At 43.0% G+C, this 21,365-nt stretch overlaps 1 protein-coding gene across 3 annotated transcripts in view; it reads right to left on the bottom strand.

The window, feature by feature from the left end:
* The window catches only part of nuak2 (NUAK family, SNF1-like kinase, 2), a 50,545-nt gene that overhangs the window by 21,404 nt on the left and 7,776 nt on the right, over positions 1–21,365 (bottom strand). Inside the window, exons 1-3 of one of the 3 annotated variants that reach the window (XM_048552928.2) lie at positions 20,704–21,134; positions 19,308–19,611; positions 2,537–2,657 (exon numbers count right to left, since the gene is read on the bottom strand). In XM_048552928.2, coding sequence (XP_048408885.1) covers positions 2,537–2,657; positions 19,308–19,571 — 385 coding nt within the window. In that variant the 5' untranslated portion in view covers positions 19,572–19,611; positions 20,704–21,134. Of the gene's footprint in view, positions 1–2,536; positions 2,658–19,307; positions 19,612–20,703; positions 21,135–21,365 lie in introns of those variants that run through there. The other 2 variants (XM_048552927.2, XM_048552930.2) reach the window with 2 other exon arrangements.

Raw genomic sequence — 21,365 nt, 5'->3', positions numbered from 1 at the left:
GGAATGTTCACTCGCAAGAAAGAATGTGTAAATTCACAAAACAGACCAACCTTGGAAAGGGTCAGTAATTTCCTCTTGGCTGGGGCTTTGCTAAAACACCAAACATTAGATTTGTGGAATTTCCCGTCACAGAAGAGAAGGCGAAAAAAAAAGGTTCGAGTTTCCATCTCACGCCGTTATCTCATTACAGCAACAGAAAGCACTCAGAGCTATAAGGAAATGCAATCAGCAGGCACCTTCCTATTGTAAACAGTCACAATACTCTTGTTTCAGGAATGGCTAATAAAACCATCCATCAACGTCACTTACTGACCGTTTATCAGCATATCCAAAGTGTAGAGCCGTACAAAGAGCGATACTGGCAGTGCAATAAGGTATTATTATTTTCAAGTGCCTACTCTGTACCAGGTTGAGTAGTGACATTCTGTGGGACAATGACCACACTTATCCAGGCATTGGCTTCTCTCAAAATGTCGACACTGTAGGCCACACTTTCTTGCCCCAGTGCTATTTCTTACTGAGTGGGCCCAGGAGGTGGGTGACAGTTGGCTGCTCAACCATAGCAGCAATCATATGGCGGGTGCAAACCTTCCACTTTGCAAGTGCATTGTTCACCATGGGAACACATGATGGAAAACAAGAAAGTGGACACTGGGAGATTTCCTCATCAGTACTTTCAGGTCCTCAGTGATGACCAGAGATCATACCAGGTTACCAGGGAACAACAGGGACTGCAATCAGCAAGAATGTTCCTGTACCTACAGGTCCTGGGCCCCAAGCCACAGCAGGTCTTGGAAGAGATACAAGAATGACTGAAGCCCCCATGCATAGAAACACCATCTCAGTGCCCCGCAGATCCCACAACATAGGCTATTTGCTTGGAAGGTTCAAGAGGCACTTCATAAATCAAGCAATGCTGTATGCTTTACAACCCACTTAAAAGCATTAAAAAAAACATACAACATTTTTATTTAAAGATCAAGGGTGGGAAGACTGCCAAACGAGTTATTGGGACTATTGGACACAGCTGTGCACTTTACACAAAGCAGACCCAGTTCCCCCCCATAGGGCGTGGCCTGCACAGCGCATACAGGAGAATCTAAAATTACAGGTGGACTCTGTTTGTCAGGGAGCTGCACACAGTCAAATTGTTTACTTCCCTCATTTAGCACCACTTTACTCCCTGATGGTGTGAACCCACCCTCTGGGGTACAAGACGACCCTACAGGATCTCATCCTAGCAGATCATTCTGATGTGTGGGGTTCTGGCTGCTGGGGCAGGGGCTCGGGATCAGCCCCCACTTTACTGGCCTTTCTCCCAATGCAACCCAATTGTTGGCTGATGTTCACATCTGGGCTTGTGCGTAAAAAGCAGTACTCAGTACAATACAGGCGGGCTGTCCAGTTTCAGCAAAAAAATCTTCGCCCGCTAAAGAGTTAGTGGGACTTCAACTCAGGGAAGTTTTCCGTTCCCCCATGTACAAACTTAATAAGCTGCCTGTATAGGGGTAGACTAGTGCTGCTGAAATCAGACATTTAGACCCACTACAGCAACATAAAAGATAAGCTTTGATTTCTAGAAGCAACTTTTAACCATAGGACACCCCAGCCTGCAATTACTTTTTAAGTCACCATTTTAGTGCATGAAATGGGGCAACCATTCCCCCCTACCCCGCCCCCACAGCAAGATCCCACAAACATCAATGTGAAAATGATCAGATACTCTCTTTCAGTGAGAATGGGAACTGCAGATGCTGGAGAATCCGAGATAACAAAGTGTGGGGCTGGATGAACACAGCAGGCCAAGCAGCATCTCAGGAGCACAAAAGCTGATGTTTCAGGCCTCGACCCTTCATCAGAGAAGGGGACGGGGTGAGGGTTCTGGAATAAATAGGGAGTGGGGGGGGGGGGGAAAGCAGACTAAATATGGATAGAGGAGCAGATAGGTGGACCCCCTCTCTGATGAAGGGTCTAGGCCTGAAATGTCAGCTTTGGTGCTCCTAAGATGCTGCTTGGCCTGCTGTGTTCATCCAGCTCCACACTTTGTTATCTCTCTTTCAGTGATGTTGGTTGAGGCTTGAATATTGTTCATGACACCATGTGGAGCTCCCTTGTGCTTCTTTGAAGAGGAACAGTGAATTTTTTTCAGCCAGAGATGATGGGTTCTTGGTTTAACATCTTATCCAAAAGAAAAAAATGCGAAGGGTTAGTGCCTGCCTCAGTTATGGGAACATTGTATTGGTTCTTTCCCAATACAGCAGTCACATTGACAGGAAGTGACAGGGTGCTTCTTCCCCAATATCTGGGGCACTTCAAAGGGCAAGTAGGGCAAGAAAAATGGGGGTCAAGTGGCCAAATTTAAACACAGGCAAGATCAGGACAATAAAAAAGAAATATGGATAGATGGCGATAGGGCAAAATGTCTTCTTTTACTTCGGAGTTAGCTTAGGAAGTAACTACGAAGGTAAAGTTCAGAGAAGATGGTTGGGATTCAAAGCTGCTGTCAATTCCCAGTATATTGGCAGCCCAGGCCTACCTTCATATATATTGATGATGTGTGGGTGGTTGAGCGATGACATGATCTCAATCTCTCGTCGGATATGGACAAGATCCTGCTCATCTTTGATTTTGTCTTTGCGAATCGACTTAATGGCCACCTGTCAGGATACAAATGGGTGTTTTTTAATCCTCCTAAATCATTGAAGCTTTTTTCATAAACTTTCAAGTCCCTCCAGAGTCTCATGCCCTCCTTACCCCTAACCCCATTTAGTCCTACAAACCGCTCCCCTGAGAATTGTTGTCCTTCAAACTGGACTCCAGCCCATCCCTCACTTTGCCCTCAGGATTGGCGGTTGTACCTCCAGGTGCCTGGGCCCAAAGCTCGAGAATTCTGCTCCCAAAATTTTTGGGCCCAGGCCTACTGTTGTCACCCCAAACCAGAATGTAAGGGTGCGAGGGGAGTGTTGTCGTCAGAGGGATTTGAACATTAGGATGAGACCAGTTAAAATTGCTTATCCAAAACAAAAAACAGACTAAAACCTGAACTCCTTCAGTGAGGCTCTGAAAGCTTGGTGTTTTCAAATAAACCTATTGGACTTTAACCTGTGATCATGTGATTTCTGACTTTATCCAAAAAAAATGACAGAAATGGCGAAACTACTCGAAATACTATAGCAATCTCAGTAACCAGGGGACGGTTACTCTTCTATCGTCTGCAACTACATTAAACATTCAAAACCCTAGTGTTTGGTAAATTGGTAATTTGCAGTCATCACTTCCCATCAATACAGGTCATTATTCCTACCTTAGCAAGGCCAATGATGTATACACAATTTATAAAGTCAGTATGTATCTCAAGTGCTGTGAGAAACATGGGGGTATTTTTGCACCAGGGTTATCCAATAGTGCAATCACCTCCAGCTTTACAAAGCACACAAACTAAACAGAAACCAAAGAGTCATGAGGTACCACGGGACTGCTGCACTGTTGGAAGGGCCATCTTTTAGTGGTGTTAAGGTCCAGTCTGCCTACTCTGGTAGTGGCAAAAGTTCTCATGGCCATTATTTTGGTGAGGAGGGGGGGGATATTCACCCTAGTTTCCTCATTTGTATTTATTCCACATCTCATCTCTCCAAAATGTACTCTAATATCTGGTCATTATCACAGAATCAGTCAAAGTCATTACAGCAAAGAAACAGATCCTTTGGTCCAAGCCAAACGTGTTCCCAAACTAAACTAGGCCCGCCTACCTGCATTCGGCCAATATCATTCCAAATATTTCTTTTTCATGTACTTATCTGAATGTAATCAAAATAAAAATCCTCTACTACTGAAATGTAAGAGGTCAGTCTAGAAATATGCTTGAAACTCTGGAATAGCTACAAGCTTGCACATTACACAGTCTCTCTCAGAGGAGATTCTCTCCCTACTCAACCCAACATGTTGCTGTTTCTGGGAGCGTGCTGTGTGCAAATTGGCTGTGGCTTTTTTCAACATTACAACCGCTGAAGAGGAGCGCTTGATTGTCTGTAAAACAGTTCGGGGTGTAACAACTTCACTACACGAGGAGCTTTGGAGCCTGAAATTATTAAGAGTGCATTAAATCCATCGAAGCAGCACTTTTGCTAAGAATACAGGTATTGATGCCTGTGCACGACCCAGAACACTGGGTGCAGAGGCTTTCCTGCTTTTTGTTCTCTTGCTTTAAAAAGTTTGAGACTGAGTTTGATGCCTCTGACCTGAACTGACAGCTTCGTATGGGAGTCTGGCTGCAGAGGGCAGCTCCCCATCTGTCTGAGGTCTGGGGCAATTATACAAACCTTTTTATTGGAGCTTATCAGGGCAGAAAGCTCCGAGCTGGGATTCTTGCAGATCTGAGGCAAGTCTCCTGGGAAAGGACCTGAGCATTCACTGATCCCGAACAAACAGACACACACAAAAAAACAAATTCAATGATCCCCAGTCACCCGGACAACAGATGGAGAAAGGCATTTGGAATGCTGCTCATGGAACAAGGCAAGCCCGTGACGCCCTGAAACATGGAGCCAGTCAGCTCAGAATGTTTGCGTTTGAAAAGCTTCAATGTAAACAGACACAGGTCTGAGAGTTAGATTGCACTCAGCCAAATGACTGACATGTGACTTTATTCACCAGGAGGCAACACCAGAGATGACAGAACAACAAAAGCAACAACTCACACTTTTGTAACCTCTAAAATGCTGTGAAATGCACAGGACAGGGTTCTTAAAATGTTACATTAAGGGGTTACTGAGACACAGGACCAGGAGCTTAGCCAAAACTGTAGGTTTGAAAGCAGCTTGAATTAAAAGGCAGAGATTTAGGGAGAGAATTCCAGGGATCACGGCCCAAATAGCTGAAGGCACAGCTGCTCTGGTCCAGCTGTGACAATTGGAAATGCACAAGAGAGGTCAGAGACAAAGTAAGAGATCTCAGAGGAAATTATGGATGTAGGCAGCTGGGCAATCGTACAGAGGAAGTGCCTTAAAATTTGCGCTTTCAGAGCTCAAATAAATGATGAAGGAAAGGATGCAAATGGTCATCTGTCAGCTCAGGGTATGGGAGTCCACTTATAGTCTACAGCTAATGATGGATTAGGCATTTACCGGTTTGAAGGGCAGTATGAATGAGATGAGCTGGGGGAGTAGGTTCCATAATCCACCACACTTGTATTTAACAAAAAAAAATCTAGTGATCTCAGATTTGAAATTTCAGGAGAGTTGGGTTGATGGGGTGGTGGGAGGGGAAACTCTCATTACCCCTTGTGTAATGAATTACTTCCTGGTATCACCTCAGAAGAGACCTGCTCTCACTGCAGCTCCAGCATTGTCGATCACTGTTCTGTTTCAAAACAGCAGACCACGAAGGATGGCTTCATCCTGGGAGATTGGGGCAGCTTTACTCCGAATGCCCGAGTTGGTGGCACTTACTGCCAACAGCAAGACAGAAACAAAGTGTTCCATTTCCTTCAGGTCTCTCACCCCTGAAATCATTGGTAAAGTGGCACCGTGGTCTCCTTACCCAAGGGAAGGCATATTAGCCCGAGGGGGAATGCACAAGGATGGTTCCAGGGATGAAGTGGCTATTCTATGGGGAAAGATCGAGAAGGCTAGAACTACAAACCCTACTGTTTAGGATAATCAGAATCAGAGACAGAGACAATCTACTCAAAGCACATGAAATCCTTAAGGTAAATGTTGGAAAAATGTTTTCTTGGCTGAAGAATTTGGAACAGGGGGTCAGTGTCATAGATGAAGGGTTTGATGATTGAGAACAGGAATAATGTCTCCGCACTGAGCTGTGAATCTTGGAATTCTCTACTCCAGAGAACTGGGGATGCTCAATCACGGAGAATATAGAACAGATTTTAGGGGAATACGAGAATTAAACGTCAAATGACCTGATGGATTAGACAGAAAATCAGCCACTATCTGAAATGAGGGCAGTCAGTCATCAGCTACTATCATGTTCAACTTCAGCATGAAACTCAAAAAATAGAAAATTAGCACCCCAAAATGTTATTTTCACTCCCATTGTCTCATCTGTCCATGAACCCGCTTCACTTCTGGAATTTTAAACAAAACTTATATCCCACTATTCCCTTTCCCACTTGGGAGCTGAACGTTTGGGCGATTTCAAACAGACAGATGAAATCTGACCCAGATATTCACTATGTCTTCAAAGTTGATTCAGTACTTTTTTTAAAAAAAAATGTCAATGCTTTGCAGTTCTCTGTGGGAGACAGTATGTATCATCTGTCATCATTCCCACAGAGTGTTCTGACTGTGCAATATGTGGGAGTTGAGTGGGGGGGGGCGCGGTGGTGGTGGAGGCTTGGGGTGAAGAAAGTTATTGGACAATGCAGGAATGGTGTGGAGTTCAGGCTGAACAACGGCTCACCCACATGGTTAGTCATTCAAATAATTTTCAAGGGATCAGCTCGAGCACTGGATGCATTTGTGCTGTGATGTGTGACCTGTTACTTATTAAAGAATGTTTCAATGAGGGAAAAGCTGTAAAAAAAATGGTGAAGCAGCTGTACATTCTATGTGGCCCTGGAAAACTGCAGAAACAGCAGCATCTGTGCTAATGCAATAGAACATTTATGCAGGAAAAGTCAGGTTGTGAGGCTGAACGGGACTGCACTCAATTCAAAAAAGCTAGGACAGAAAGTGTGGTCTCCTTCTGAGATGTTGTAACTCCAGTAAGTGCATGGAGTCCATTTGACCTCCTTGTGCTCTGCATCCCTAGACAGACCTTCCTCACAGCAGTTCACCCATCCTTTGGGCCTATCATCAATTCCCTCTTCTAGACTCCCGCTGCTCTTCCCTAAGTCCATACTCAATATGTCAACACCCTCATCATAAAATAGTCCAGGACATCTCTCCCTATGGTGAGAATGTCTATTATAATGAAGCTGTCACAGACAAGAACATTGATTAACTTAATGAGAACCAATAATAAATGGGACAGGGGATGAGGTGAAAGAGTGGAATACCCACTTGGCCCTGAACACACCATAGACATTTTCTTTGATAAAAAAAAGTGTAGAGCTGGATGAACACAGCAGGCCAAGCACGTTAACTCTGGAATAGTTGGGGCTTGAACTCTGGTCTCCTGGCCTAGAGGTAAGGGTATTACCACTGAGCCGCAACCACACCCCGTCTCACCAAATCTCAGCACATCCTGATGAAAATTCTTTGGCACCTGCAAAGATGCTTTTTGTTTTGGGTGGAAAATGATTTTCACAGCTCCTTTAGATCCAGAGCAAAAGATCAGAAATGTGGCAGCAAACTCCCACAAAACAATGAGAGACTGACTTGATTATCTGTCTCAGAGACTAATAACAACCAAGGCACAGGGAAAAGTTTCCTTACATTTTTAAGTCCTGGGTTGAGTTCAGTCTGCCTGATAGTGGGCAGAGATGGGGCCTCAGTCTTTGAAATTTCAATCAAAGGCTTGAGCCACAAACACTGCAGCATAGCCAGCTTAGATCATCTCCTCCAGTCACTGAGTTAGAACCTGCACCTATAACATTCTGACGCAGGAGGAGAAAGAGAGCGAGAGTGTTACCACTCAGCTGCATTTGACACACTTGGATCAACAGAGCTGTGGGTCGCCCATGCCTGAAGGGGGGAGGCATAGCTAACTATAAGTTTATTTTTGTGCACCGAATTTGCCAACAGTACAACAAAACACCCAAAGTGGTTTGTGGGGACGGTGAAAAGAAAAGGAAATGGGAAGAATTTAGAAAATATTCAATGAATATATTTCAGCACATTTTTAACAACTCTTAAGAGGAGAATATGCTCTTTTAAGGAAAAAGGCTGCCACAGACAGATGTAATTCTAAGACTGTAGGAACTGCGGATGCAGGAGAATCTGAGACAAGGTGTAGAGCTGGATGAACACAGCAGGCCAAGCAGCATCAGAAAAGCTGATGTTTCGGGCCTAGACCTGAAACATCAGCTTTCCTGCTCCTCTGAATCTGCTTGGCCTGCTGTGTTCATCCAGTTCTACACCTTCTGTTATCTCAGATGCAATTCTAAAAAACTGAGTTACAAAAACAAGAGTTCAGAGAGATACAGAATCCACACAAACTTCCACATGGTAAGTACATGATAGATAATAGTGGATCCACCTCAATGCTTTGTAAGGTTTCACTTCACGTTTCACTTAAACGATAAGGAAAGTGATAGGACAAAAATTTAGACTCATGACAGTGTGACTAACGCTCCCCGACAAGCTGTTTTCTTTTAAAGCAGGGCGTTGCATGAGTCGACAGGTTGATTTGCAGGTTTCAACATTTCAAAACCAAACATTTAGTTTTAAATTGAGCCAATGGCTTGCAAGTGAAATTAATTATTTACTTGTCCCGACCACACGTCTCCCAGCTCAAACTGAACCTCTCTGTACAAACAGACAGCTCTAGGAACTGAGCAAACTGGCCCATTAGAAACAGACAAGACTCAAACCAATAGGCCTGGCTGGGGGCGGGGAGGAGGCAACTTTCCACAGTATTCACTGTAGCATTGACTTAATGCATGCACACAGAACGACACAGCCTTTCCCATGTCCTAGCTGCTGTACTGTTGGTTGAGGAACACAGGGTTTGTGTTCCAGACCACTGATCAGCACCGCTCCCACAGAAACTGGCAAGAGGGCCTCAGGCAACGTGCAATTTTCACACCACTCCATCATCCATTTCTCTCAAACCTTTTTCTGACCTTCAACAAGATCAAGGCTGCTCTGTATTTCGACTACAGCCACATGCTTTTGTTCCATATCTGAAAACCAGGTGAATGGTTTAACTGTACTTCTGTTGCTGGAGGACCATCCCTTGATGCATAGGTGTAATATTTTAAGTTTCACCTGGGATCCCAATTTATGCAACGTTAGACTGAACAAAAACCAAAATAAAAATTGAAGTATAATCTATCAATTTAAACAAATAAACTAGTTACCTGTATTAATATTTGCCTTTTGAACTGATCACATCTACACTCTTTTCCACAAACATGCTTAATCCTGGTTGCTCAATCCATGGAAAGACCTTGTCAAATTTGCATTGGCACCAATCCCTCTAAACTAAGCAGTGAATGCTATTCTCCACACGTAGCCCATTCTTTGTAAGTGGAACTTCAGCTCTTGTTGGGTCAGAGCTGCCAGGACCTGCGCAAACTCTGACTGGCCCTCTGCTACTCAACATGAACTCAAAGCCCTTCCACGCTCCCAGCAACTGCTGGCCAACTCAGAGAGATCCCAGTCCCCATCAGGAGAGCTCTCCAGAGCCAGTGTATTTCATTTCACCACCATCCCCTAAAAAGGATGATCAGAATTGGAGAATCAAGGCCAGCATTTCTTGGGAGGGAAGGTGTCCAACCACTTTCTCTGCAAAGGCAACATTCAAAAGTCATCAGAATGGGTACATGAATATGAACAATTTAAGGGTGACATAATATTGGGACTAGATCAGTTTGGGATATCCGGTCAGCATGGATGATTTGGACTGAAGGGCCTATTTTCATGCTATATAACACTATTACTCTAATAAAGAGGAGTCTAAGTCTAGTTGATTGCTGCTGGAGCATCAAACCCATCTGTTCATACTGGGTTTCCACTCTTTTTTTTTAAATCAGCTGCTTTCTTCTTGTTAAGATTCAGCTGCATAAATTCTCAGTCTAAAAGCAGCTGGTGCTTACCAGATGGTTCACACTTTCATTGACCCTGACCTTCATTTTCCTTCTTGCTCTGCAGACTGACTGATCAGCAGCAAGAGCTTATCAACCAACTGCTCAACAATTCCACATGCATTAGGACTCTGTTATCTAATTTCATCAGTCATTCAAGATCTTATATAGTTATACTGCCATTGTTAAACTTTGTCTTAATGAAGGGCAATAATGTTACTGAAAATTACGCAATCTAAATTGTCATATCTCCTGCATCCACAGTTAACAGTCTAAAGAATGCAAGACTGATGTTGATTGATACCTCAATACAAAAGTACTTTACAGCAAAATTAAGTATTTTTGAAATTATTTTGCAGGAAACACAGCGTTCAATTTACTCACAGCACGCTCTCACAAATAATTACTATATAAATTGTATGTATTGATTTTGATTGAGGAATAAGTATTGACCAGGATGCCAGGGACATTTCCCATTCACTGAGCAAAAGATGTCAATGATGCTACTGGGCAACAGTTACTGAACAGTCTGGAATTACACCAGAAACAGATTTAATGGGAAAGAATTGGGCTCAGTCTATTGCATTTGCAAATGCTAGAAGTTGCATGTATTTGCACTCAAGACCTTGTGTGTCAGGGGGAAAGGGGTTTGTACTAATTTTCCTTTGAGAAAGTGGTCAGCAAGTCCCTGCTATATTCCCTATAGTAAAAGCTTGACGAGTGTGTTCGTGCCTGGTTTGAGGTTAGTGAGCTAGCTATGAAAGACAACCACCAGATCCAGTTGCATCCGAATGTCAACTATTCAGTATATTCTTTTCACGCTGTATTAATTGGTGTTCCATTTCAAACCTTGGTTTCTTGCATCCTATTCCTGATCAGTACAAGACAAAAAGCTTTGACTTAGATGTCTAATTTTAGCTTCGTCTATGTTTGACACCTCACCTGAAACATCACACTGCTGACTGTGCAACATGTTTTCAGTACTGAGGTGGAACCTGAAACCACAATCTTTTGACCCAGGGGGTTGAGTGATGCTCAACAAGTCATAGCTGATTTGTACTCGGTCAAAGGACACACTCCACACTCTTACCAATCTAACCAGATAGACAACTTCTTAACATGTGGACACCATTGGAGTGTGTAGACGATTGCATTTCTCAGCATTGTGCTGAGGCATTTCAGGCCAGGGTGCTCCCTCATTCAATCGCCTTTTGGGAGAACAGTTAGAAAGTTTTGCAATCCCCCTTGCTGGAGCGAGAGAGAGAGAATATATGCAAAATGTCAATCAGGATTTCCACTCCTGAATAATTTGCATCACGGCTGATCTGTACTCAAGCCTATTCCCACTTCCCTACTCCTCAACATCCAAAGGGAACAAAAATCAAAATGACTCATTCTGAAGTACAAGCATCAGAGGAGCAGGAAGGCTGATGTATTGGGCCTAGACCCTTCTTCAGAAATTCTGAAGAAGGGTCTAGGCCTGAAATGTCAGCCTTCCTGCTCCTGAGATGCTGCTTGGCCTGCTGTGTTCATCCAGCTCTACACCTTGTTACCTCAGATTCGCCAGCATCTGCAGTTTCTGCTATCTGACCCATTCTGAAATTATTTGTTGATCCCCAACTTCAGTAGCTTTTGAAGAAGCAAGTCTCTGATTTGCATGCCCTTATAAGCATTACATGATACCTGAAAAGAAATTGCAGTCAAGGATATCTGACAGTAATAGGATAAGAAGCAAAAAAAAATTGCTGGAGAAATTCAACAGGTCAGCCAGAATCAGTGGAGAGAAAGCAGAATTAAGTTTTGAGCTTGGTGACCTTTGAGTTACCAGAACATTAACTCTGCTTTGTCTCCACAGATACTGACACACCTGTGGAGTTTCTCCAACAACTTTTACTTTTGTTTCAAGTCTTTGGCATCTGCAGCTCTTTATTTTACGTCAGGGAAGGGTCCTATTGAATAGTCGGAGGCCCACACTCCTGAAGAACAGGCAATTGAGCAGGTTTGGAGAGAGGTCTTCTTTGAACAATGCAGATCCCTGTGAAATTACAATGTGTGCTATAAATTGGCAAGACAGCTGCTTCCCACCCCAAACATCCAATTCACTGCATATTCTCTTTACTCTTGGGGCTTTGGAGCAACAATTAACTGTAATCGCTTGAGAAAGCAATTTTATTGCATGTCATTTGCTTGTTAATATCACACTGCAATTGTGCATTGTGCTGGTACAGCCTTTCACAGTGCAAATCTCATCTCTTTTATTTGCATATACTATCAAAGGTCTTCCAATCCACAGCAAAAATAGAACCAAGATGAAACGAATGCTGAGAAATCATTTCTGTCATAAACATGATTTCCTCCACCCCACCCCATTCCCAAAGAACTGTACAATTAAAATCAGGTGCTGGTGGGTGTCTCACATACTAACAGGAGGCCACTCTCCTCTGCCACCAACTCAGACATGGCTGGTCTGTACCTCCATTCACTTCTCATCTCTCAATACATCCCACCGAAGAAAACTGTCAATTTCCATCCTGAAATTTTTAGTTGACCTCCAGCCTTGGCTGCTCTGTTTTGGAGCAAGTCCCAGACTTTTGTTTCTCTTTGTGTGTTGGTGCCTCCTGACCATGCCCCTAAACGGCTCAGTCTGATATTAAGGTTAGAAAGTCCGTCACAATAGAAAGATCTCACTTAGATGCGTATTAGCTGGCTTCAGGCCCCGTTACAGCACATTTCTGATTCTCTCCAGTACTGTACAACATGTAGGATACCACAGCATGGCAAAAGTGTTTATGAATAGCGAGCACAGATTGGACTGCAAGAGATCGTGAAAAGATCTGAAGCCATAAGTTTATGACAATGCTTTCTGCAGAATTCTGCACAATGCTAATGCACTATCATCTGCTTTACATCAGGCATTCTGCATATCTGTTATTAACTTTGCTCAAACTGGCCATTTGGGGAGGTCTAATGGGTGGTGTGTGAGATTTATTTGCTCTTGGGATCTAGGGGTTGCAGCCCAAACTTGCTTTCCCTTTATATTGACTCTTTTTATAAGTGGCCTGTTGAGCCAAAAATGAAGAGCTTCAACAAAATGTCTTTTATTCAGCAATTCAAGTACTATACATCAGACACCATTGCTGCTGTCATCTGGTAACCAGGATGCTAAAATATAAACTAAACAAACATTTTCTAATTCTCCCAACACACGCTATGTCTGAGACAGGTATAAATGCCTCATGTATAAAGGGGTGGCACAGTGGCTCAGTGGTTAGCGCTGCTGTCTCACAGTGCCAGAGACCTGGGTTCGATTTCACCCTCAGGCGTTTGTCTGTGTGGAGTCTGTGCATTTCCTCCCGTGTCTGTGTGGGTTTCCTACTACAGTCCAAAAGATGTGCAAACTAGATGGATTGGCCATGATAAATTACCTGTAGTGTTCAGGGATGTGTAGATTAGGTAGGGTTATAAAGAGATGGGTCTGGGTGTGATACCCTGAGAGTCAGCATGGACTTGTTGGGCTGAAGGGCCTGTTTCCACACTGTAGCAATTCTATGAAAACACAAACTGTCACTCTTTGTCTTCCCTTCACAATCTAGGTTTAAAAATCTTATCGCAGTGCTGACCCATCCTAGATTTCAGTTGTGGTGAGTCTTGTACAATAGACCCTTTTGTTTTAAAATGTAGTCATGGGGTGTAGGCATCACTGGCTGTGCTGGTGTTTCTTGCCCATCGCTAACTGACCTTGAACGTTAAGAATCACATTGCTGTAGGTCTGGAGTTTAATGTAGGACAGACAAGTAAGAATGCCAACCTGCCTGAGAAAAGGATTTACTGAAACACATGGTTACTTATCACCATGATTGATTATCATGTTATTGCCATTAGCTTGAGTTTTTAATTTTAGATTTTTACTGAATTCAAATTTCACTGCCTGCTATGATGAGTTTCAACCCTGTGTTCCAAGAATGTTTGTCTGGGACTGTGAATGATTGCTTAAGTAGCATTACCAGTACACCATCACTTCCCAAACATGAACCCTATATAAACATTAACATTATAAATTCTTTTCATGGAAACATGAATACTTGCAAATAAAATAGCGAGACAGCAAGGAAGAATGGTAACATCTGTGTAAATTGCAACAAAAAAAAAATCCCCTTCTAACACAAATCCAGGAACAAGGCAGATGCAATGGCACAGTAAACAAAGCTCCCCATCCCCACATCCCTTTAACTAACTAACTATCTCCATGATTGCAGGGTCAGCTTATAATATTACAAATGCACCTTAAGTTGTTCTTCCCTGCAATAGTGCTTTCTCCAAAGTGAAAGCAGATTTCAGAAACACTCAGTGCAGATTTAATCAGCACGTTTTCATCCCAAGACAACTCCTCGAGAAACGTCTTAAATATTTAATGAACAGGCTGGCTTTCACACGGCTGCACCTGTTTGAATAATCTCACCCAGGGCTGTCTTCCAGAAAAACCACCCGCTCAATGGGAGCACTGTTGTAAGACCAAGTGCATTCACACAGGCCAACTGACTGAGAGCTGGGGCCAGCTCGTCAGCCAAGCAATGACAATGAGCCACTGAGTACTGCCCAGCCACTGTATTTCTCTGAACTACAGTGAGTATTTACGTCATCTGACAATATAATTTTCAACCTATAATGTGTCAAATTCATGAGAAGTGTTAGATAAATATATTTTTAAAATAAAAAAAGAGAAAAGTTGTTGTGAAAATTCGCTCAAGACCACCAATTGGGGGAGGGGTAATATTCTGTTACAACAATAATTCATCTCACTTGGAGATTTATATTTTGCTCTTTATCATCACCAGGTCTCAATCCTAGAACTGCCTACCCAACAGCCCCATAGGGACACCTTTACTATATGAATTTTATTCAATGTTGTACATTGTAAACAACTTGTAATTTTAAGTTTATGGAACACCTTAGTACAGTAGGAAAAATGGAATCACATTGCACTTTACAGAATGGTCAAATTTAAATGATTAGGTAATTTTTTTACAAATTTTATGAATATATTTTAAAGATAAAGGCTGTAGCAGTTCAGGATTAAGGTCCCCAACACATTTTCAAGCAGTAACTATGACTATATAATAAATGCTTACTTCACAACAATGCTCACATTCTGAAAATTAACACATTCAAAAACTCTTGAAACAAGCTTTTCTTTTGGACATGCAGCATAGTTCCCTTTCAATATCTCTGCCTCTGTCTCTCTAAGCACCGACAGAACAACATTTCTGCTAATTGCACTGGGCCTGCCACCTTTCATTTGGTGCTTGAGACACAAGACATAACTGGCAATGACCGATTGTCTCAGCGATACTAGATTCTGGGGGTATGGTTACAGAAACTAATAGTTCTATAATGATAATAGGAGAGTCAATTAAGTCTGTGCATATTAGCGAGCATAAAGCTTTATTGAAATTACATTTGTTTTTAAATGGCCTCATCTAACAGTGTGAATTTTGGGATTCAGAACAGTCGACAAGAAGTTACTACTGAGCAAACAAGCCTGAATCACAAAATAATTCTGTGCTGCTTGCAGTAAATTTTAGATTAGTGCTTTTACTGTAGTCTGGGTACATTATACTTTTAATGAGCACAATAGCTCAACTCCAACTGCTTTTTCTTCATCATACTCCAGGTCCATCTTTCTGGAAGCATTATAATCAAAGAAAAGTGAACAAGGTTAGGATTGTTAGCAAAATCCAATTCTGTCACATATAAAATGTAATTTGTTTTTATAAGAGTACACCTGAAGTTCTGAGTCAAATAAATTCCAAATCCCCACACTGAATATAAACAGCAAAAAAGTTCAAATAGCCCTTCTAGTCACAATTGATATAGAGGTATGGAGTCACAACAGACAGACACATTTTACCTCACATATCCATGGCTCTATGTAAAGCACTCCTGTTGGTTCTCATTTCTCCACTCTGTCCAGCAGCCCCACCTCGGTGTTTCCCTCAATAGTTCAACCAATTTCTTTCTGCAATAGTTGATCATCCCCACTTCTACATGTATAGAAAAGCATCAAGTAACTTTCACAAGAAATTCTGCTCCAAAGATCAGTGAAAACCTTGACTTTGCTTCTATTCAGAATACCTCAATGTTGCTGTGTCGCTTTGAACTAATTAACCATAGTCCATAATTAGAATTCAACTTCCACAGTGTCTCTTCATTCTGTGGATTGATTCCTGTCCCCCAAAAAGAAAGCATGTGGACTTTGGACATTGGATTAGGGCTCACCCACAGTTGGTTATGATACTACATATGGTCAATTAACTCAGACAACCTCACTGCCCTGACTTGCACATGAACTATCAGTTACAGGGGGTACTGGATAAGTTCCCAGCCTCAGGGGACCATCCCACAGTATCAGCCCACCTCTTGGAGGGAGTGAAGGGAGTAAACATGAAGAGGAGAGATAGGAGAAGAAAGATTGAAAAGGGTAGCACAGAGCCAGCTCAGCTCGAACAAAATTAGTCGTCTTTGGGCAGTTTGAAAATCATTAACTTGGGAAGTGAGACATGACTGGGAAGTGGGAAATTAATTAAAGCCAATCAACAGATCCAGAAAACAAAGCAAAGATTACAACCCAGATATGATCTCCTATTCCACCTGCATTCTTTTCTACAAAAATCCCAATGTTAAAGTGGGGTAGTATTCACTTAGGAAGCAAATCCCTGTGAAAAAAACTGAAACACATCCATGATTTTCTGATCATTAATAGGTGAAATATCCCAGAACTCAAGCTACTTTTTTTTTGCAGTATTGGATTAAAGACTCACTCCCATGACATTAACACAGTGGCATGAGTAAATTAAATGTAAGCCTGTATTTTTTAGTGTGCTCTTCTTACATATTGCCCTAAGAAGTCACCACCAGTGACAGACTGATGCCTATCACTGCACCCAATGTAACCACAGGACACAGATTTTGAACATTTGCCAAATTGTAAAAAGAGCCAGGAGGGACAAGGATGGAGAAATGAGAATTTTTCAATGCAGCAAGTTGTCATGAAGTGGTTTACACGAGTATGAGAGGATGGTGATAGCACTGTGACCGCTTTCAAACAGGAATTGGATGAATTCTCAAAGGAATACAATTTACAGGGAGAAGGATATGGAATCAATTGGCTGACACAGGCAGGGTGGGTCAAATGGTCTCATTGTGCACTGGGTCATTGTAGGTCAGCTCACTATGCTCTGCCCCAGTAACAACTTTCACTTCAGTCTGCCAATGGAACTTACTGTCAGAATTGGATTCAGGGAGCTCACACACAGACACAGGCACACACAAAGATTGAATGCGATTCTTTGTCATTTCAGAGGTCACACTGGTCAGGAACTTACACTGATATATTCAGCAACCCTCCACACTTTGTTTTATTATTTCCTGAAGTATGGGTATCACTAATGAGACCAGCATTTATTGCCCATTTCTAAGGACGCTTGAACTGAATGGTTTACAAGGTCTATTTCAGAGGGAGTCAACCACATTATCGTGGGTTTGGAGTCACAAGTGAGCCAGACATATTAAGGATGGCAGATTGCCTTCCCTGAAGGACGTTAGTGAGCCATATTTTTGTTTTTAAGAAATATATATCACTCTATAACAATTGGTATTGGTTTTCATGTCAAAATTACTGACATGAGCTTTCGAACGCAGACTTAAGTTTTGTATTCCACTCATTGCCATAATGGGATTTGAGCCACCACTGCTCAGCATTAACTGGGATTCTGGATTATTAGTCCAATGACAGTTCCACTATGCCAAAACCTCCTGCACTTGTATTCCATCCCATATCTACAGCAGTGGCAATTCCAACTGCCAAAGGTGTCAGGCTTTACATATCCACTGTACCGGCTCAGTAAAACCTCAGCCACAACTTGGAAGTGACCTTCAACTAACCACTCAGTGTGGTAAGTCAGGCGCACCTTCAAATGCATGTTGGACTTTGGCCCATTATTGGCCCTTCACAACCTCCTGAAAAATAAATCAGAATCAACCAGTGATTCCTATTAAATCAAAACAGGTCAGCACAACATCAAGGGCCGAAGGGCCTGTACTGTGCTGTAATGTTCTATGTTCTAAAAGGAAACTTAACTGCAAGTGTAGAGTGGTCACAGGCTGGGAGAAAATAGGAAGACAGACTGGCTACCTTCAATGAATCTGCATACGACAAACAGGGACCAACCTGCTTTCTCCTATAGGGAACAGGTGGTCTCCCTGGAGATCATTCAGTTTAACCTGGGTCAGTTTGGATCTCCAAACCATTGACCCAGATTACTGTTCTCGTGAAAATGCAGATTATACTTTACCAGCGAGAACCGCAGTCTTGGAGAGTTTTTTTAAAATTGACAGTGTTACCCCCTTTTCTTTTGGAGGGGAGTGGTGGAAGAGACATCCCCACTTTTTCTGAAGTTGAATTCTTGGGGAATCCAACAGAATTAGGGGATTTCTTATTAGAGAATTACAGAGCCATACACAGGGAAATTCCTGACCCTCTCATTTGATCAGGGCAGCATTGGGGTGCAGAAAGACAAATGGTATTAGGACATGGTAACAACCGGTGTTGGCCAATATTTAGGCTTTGCTGTTAAACTCTGGGAATTTTAAAATGGGAAGAGTTTGTCTCCATCTTTTGCCCACGACCAGGTGAACGAGCTGAGGATAATTGCACCTCTCACAAAGAAAGCTCATGTAATACAAGCTTGCCATTCGGTCACCCTAACTGGTCGGGAGGGTGCATTATAATTTACAGGCAGGTACTGCGGAGAAAGAAACGGGATTGAATACTTAGTTCGCAATCGCCAAGTCACCAAGCAGATAACCAAAAAAAACTAAAGTTGCGAGAAAAAGGGTTCCGAGGAAGGGTCACTTGGGCCCGAAACGTCGAATTTGATTTCTCTGCACAGATGCTGCCAGACCTGCTGAGCTTTTCCAACAATCTCTGTTTTTGTTTCTGATTCACAGCATCCGCAGTTCTTTCGGTTTAGTATTTACCCTGCAGACAACACTTGCTACATGCGTCAGCTATTTGGATAACACTGGAAATAATAGCATGAGATCATTTCAGCAACAGCGTGTTCAGACAGATTGTGAGCTTTTAATTAAAAAAGTTACACAATCCATATTCAACTCAGAATAGCTGGGGTTTGTACAGCGAGTAACAAACTCACAACGTTTGGAAATTTGTTCTGACATACATATTTTACCATGAACAATTTTGTTTAAATAAAAAAAAAACAAAAGTCTACAGGGAAACGGGAGCAAGAACTGGAACGAATACCTCAGTCCTGGGTAGCACTTAGTACAATATCTGGCCCAGATCTGTCAAGAAAAAAACGAGTGCGAGGCAGAGAGCAGCAGCCTGGCGCCGGCTTTAGAGGAACTCATTTTCCTGAAGTTTTGAATGGCTGCTGGCCGCTAGCATCTTTCACCAAAACCTCTCAAATCCCCTTTAACCCACCCAGTCGTAAGAAAAACACCGACCTTCATTTGGCAACAATTTTAAATAATTTGCAAATTGACCCTTTTTTTTGGTTACAGAAATTACAGCATTTCTCACCACTCGGCCGGATCTGTCGACTGCTTTCTTCACTTTGCCGTAAGTGCCTTTCCCCAGGGTTTCCCGGAACTCGTAGCGGTGTCTCAGGTTGTGTTTGTGGTAGTGCCTCTTCACTGCTTGGCGTTTCAGCTCCGGAGGCTGCGAGGAAGAGCAGCAGCGAGAGGCCAAAGGAGAGGATCCCTGATCCCTACCGCCACCCGCAGACGGCAGGCAGGCAGCGCCTAGAACCGAGCCCCGGCTCAGGCACGGAGACGCTGGATCCATCAGAGAGAGAGAGGGAGAAGCAACAGGATGCGAATGAAGGCTGAAAGAGGAGTGAGGGGGTGTGTGTGGAAGAGAAAGAAACTGAGCAATTTCACAAGATCAAAGTTCCTGGTAAATAAAGTCACCCATATTTACAATGACTATTCTCTCATTGCCCAAGTAGTACACTGTAACCAATATCTGCTACAACATATCCACTCAGTTAGGCTGTATCCCTCTCTGTTACATTGTTCCCTGTTTCTGATACACTGTATCCCTCTCCATGTTACACTCTCTCTAACACTGTTACAACAATCTCCAGGTCCCAGTCGCGTGTGGAACCTTCAGCAGATCCCTCATTAGCCTAACCCCGCCCCACTTCCACATCACAACCACCCTCCCTCTCAACGTCACAGCCCTCCACTCAATCATTAAAATCTTTCCCCGGATGATCCCAATCTTCTTTCGCTTTTGAACCGAGTCGACGGAAAGCTGTTGCTATCTCAGATGAGGTACCCACTATACCACCCCGTCCAACTCCGACTGTGAGAAAGTCTGGCTATTCGACTGCCGGGGCTTCTTGGGCCTAGCACAGACCTAGCCGATCTGCAGTGAGGGGAAAAACAGCAGGGGGACGGGGGTGGATTTAGGGATGTGACAATAGTCTTTAATTCTCTTAGCTCCCTCACCATCAGTCTAGGAATACTCAGGTACCTACCCCCCCTCAACCGTTTCCCCTACCCCCGTCCCCAGACAAGGGTCAGCTAATCAGAACGTGCATTCAATCCAGGAGCATTGGAGTACCAACCAGGAGGGTAACCAGGCTAATCTCATTACATGATATTAGAAATTCAAAAAAACTGCATGAAATAAAGCTGCCAGAAACTCCCAATATCTCAGGCCAGGACAGCAGCATCTGCAAATAAATTGAGCTAACGTTTCAAGTCGATAATCTTTCATTAAAATTGATATCAAGGTGGCCCGAGGCTAGGTGCTGGGGAGTGTGCGACTCGATTACATCAGCTTTTCTGCACAGAATTAAAATAACAAAAAGTAGAAAACGACGTCAACAGCTAGTATATAAGGAAGCTAAAATGCCCCAGCTGAGAAGCAATAGCCCGAGAGAGGATTCGGAAACAATTCCCCAGATCACCTGATAACAATCGGTTTCTGCTTTTCATCACTGAACAGAGTTTCTTAGAAAAATGAGCGGCCCAGAAATTGCAGCAAGAAAGGAGCTTTCGCGATGATGGCTTCTGTAGTTGAACGGCCAATTCTGTAAATCTATTGAGAACAGCGTCAGTTGTGTCCTTTTTACATGAACAGCGTTGAAGGGTCTAGGCCCAAAACGTCAGCTTTTGTGCTCCTGAGATGCTGCTTGGCCTGCTGTGTTCATCCAGCTTCACACTTTATTATCTAAGACGACAATGTATCGTCTTTTTGAGAGTCTAGGGTGGCTCTCTGATGAAGACTCGAAACGTTAGCTTGCTCTCTCTCTCTGTGACTGCTGTGATCTCCAGCATTTGCTGGGGTTTTGTTTTGCACAAATTGCAGCATCTGTGGCATTTTGCTTCCACATTGGCGCAGCCTTTGTCCCTGTAAGTCTTGATCTGCCCACTAGGAGGTGCTGAGATCACAGCTACCACAAGCATGGTCAGCCAAGGACTGGACATATGCCAATCCGGGGACAATGGCAGTACAAGGTCCAAAAACAATTATGTTTTCTCAGCAAACATTAGCCACAAATATTAACTAGACATGATGCACGATAGCTACCATTTCATTGTTTAGCAATTTGCAAAGTGTTCTTTTGTC

Source organism: Stegostoma tigrinum, chromosome 21, assembly GCF_030684315.1.
Source record: "Stegostoma tigrinum isolate sSteTig4 chromosome 21, sSteTig4.hap1, whole genome shotgun sequence".
Taxonomy (NCBI): domain Eukaryota; kingdom Metazoa; phylum Chordata; class Chondrichthyes; order Orectolobiformes; family Stegostomatidae; genus Stegostoma; species Stegostoma tigrinum.
Note: the sequence above shows the minus strand (reverse complement) of the source record. Positions and strands in the feature narration are given on the sequence as shown.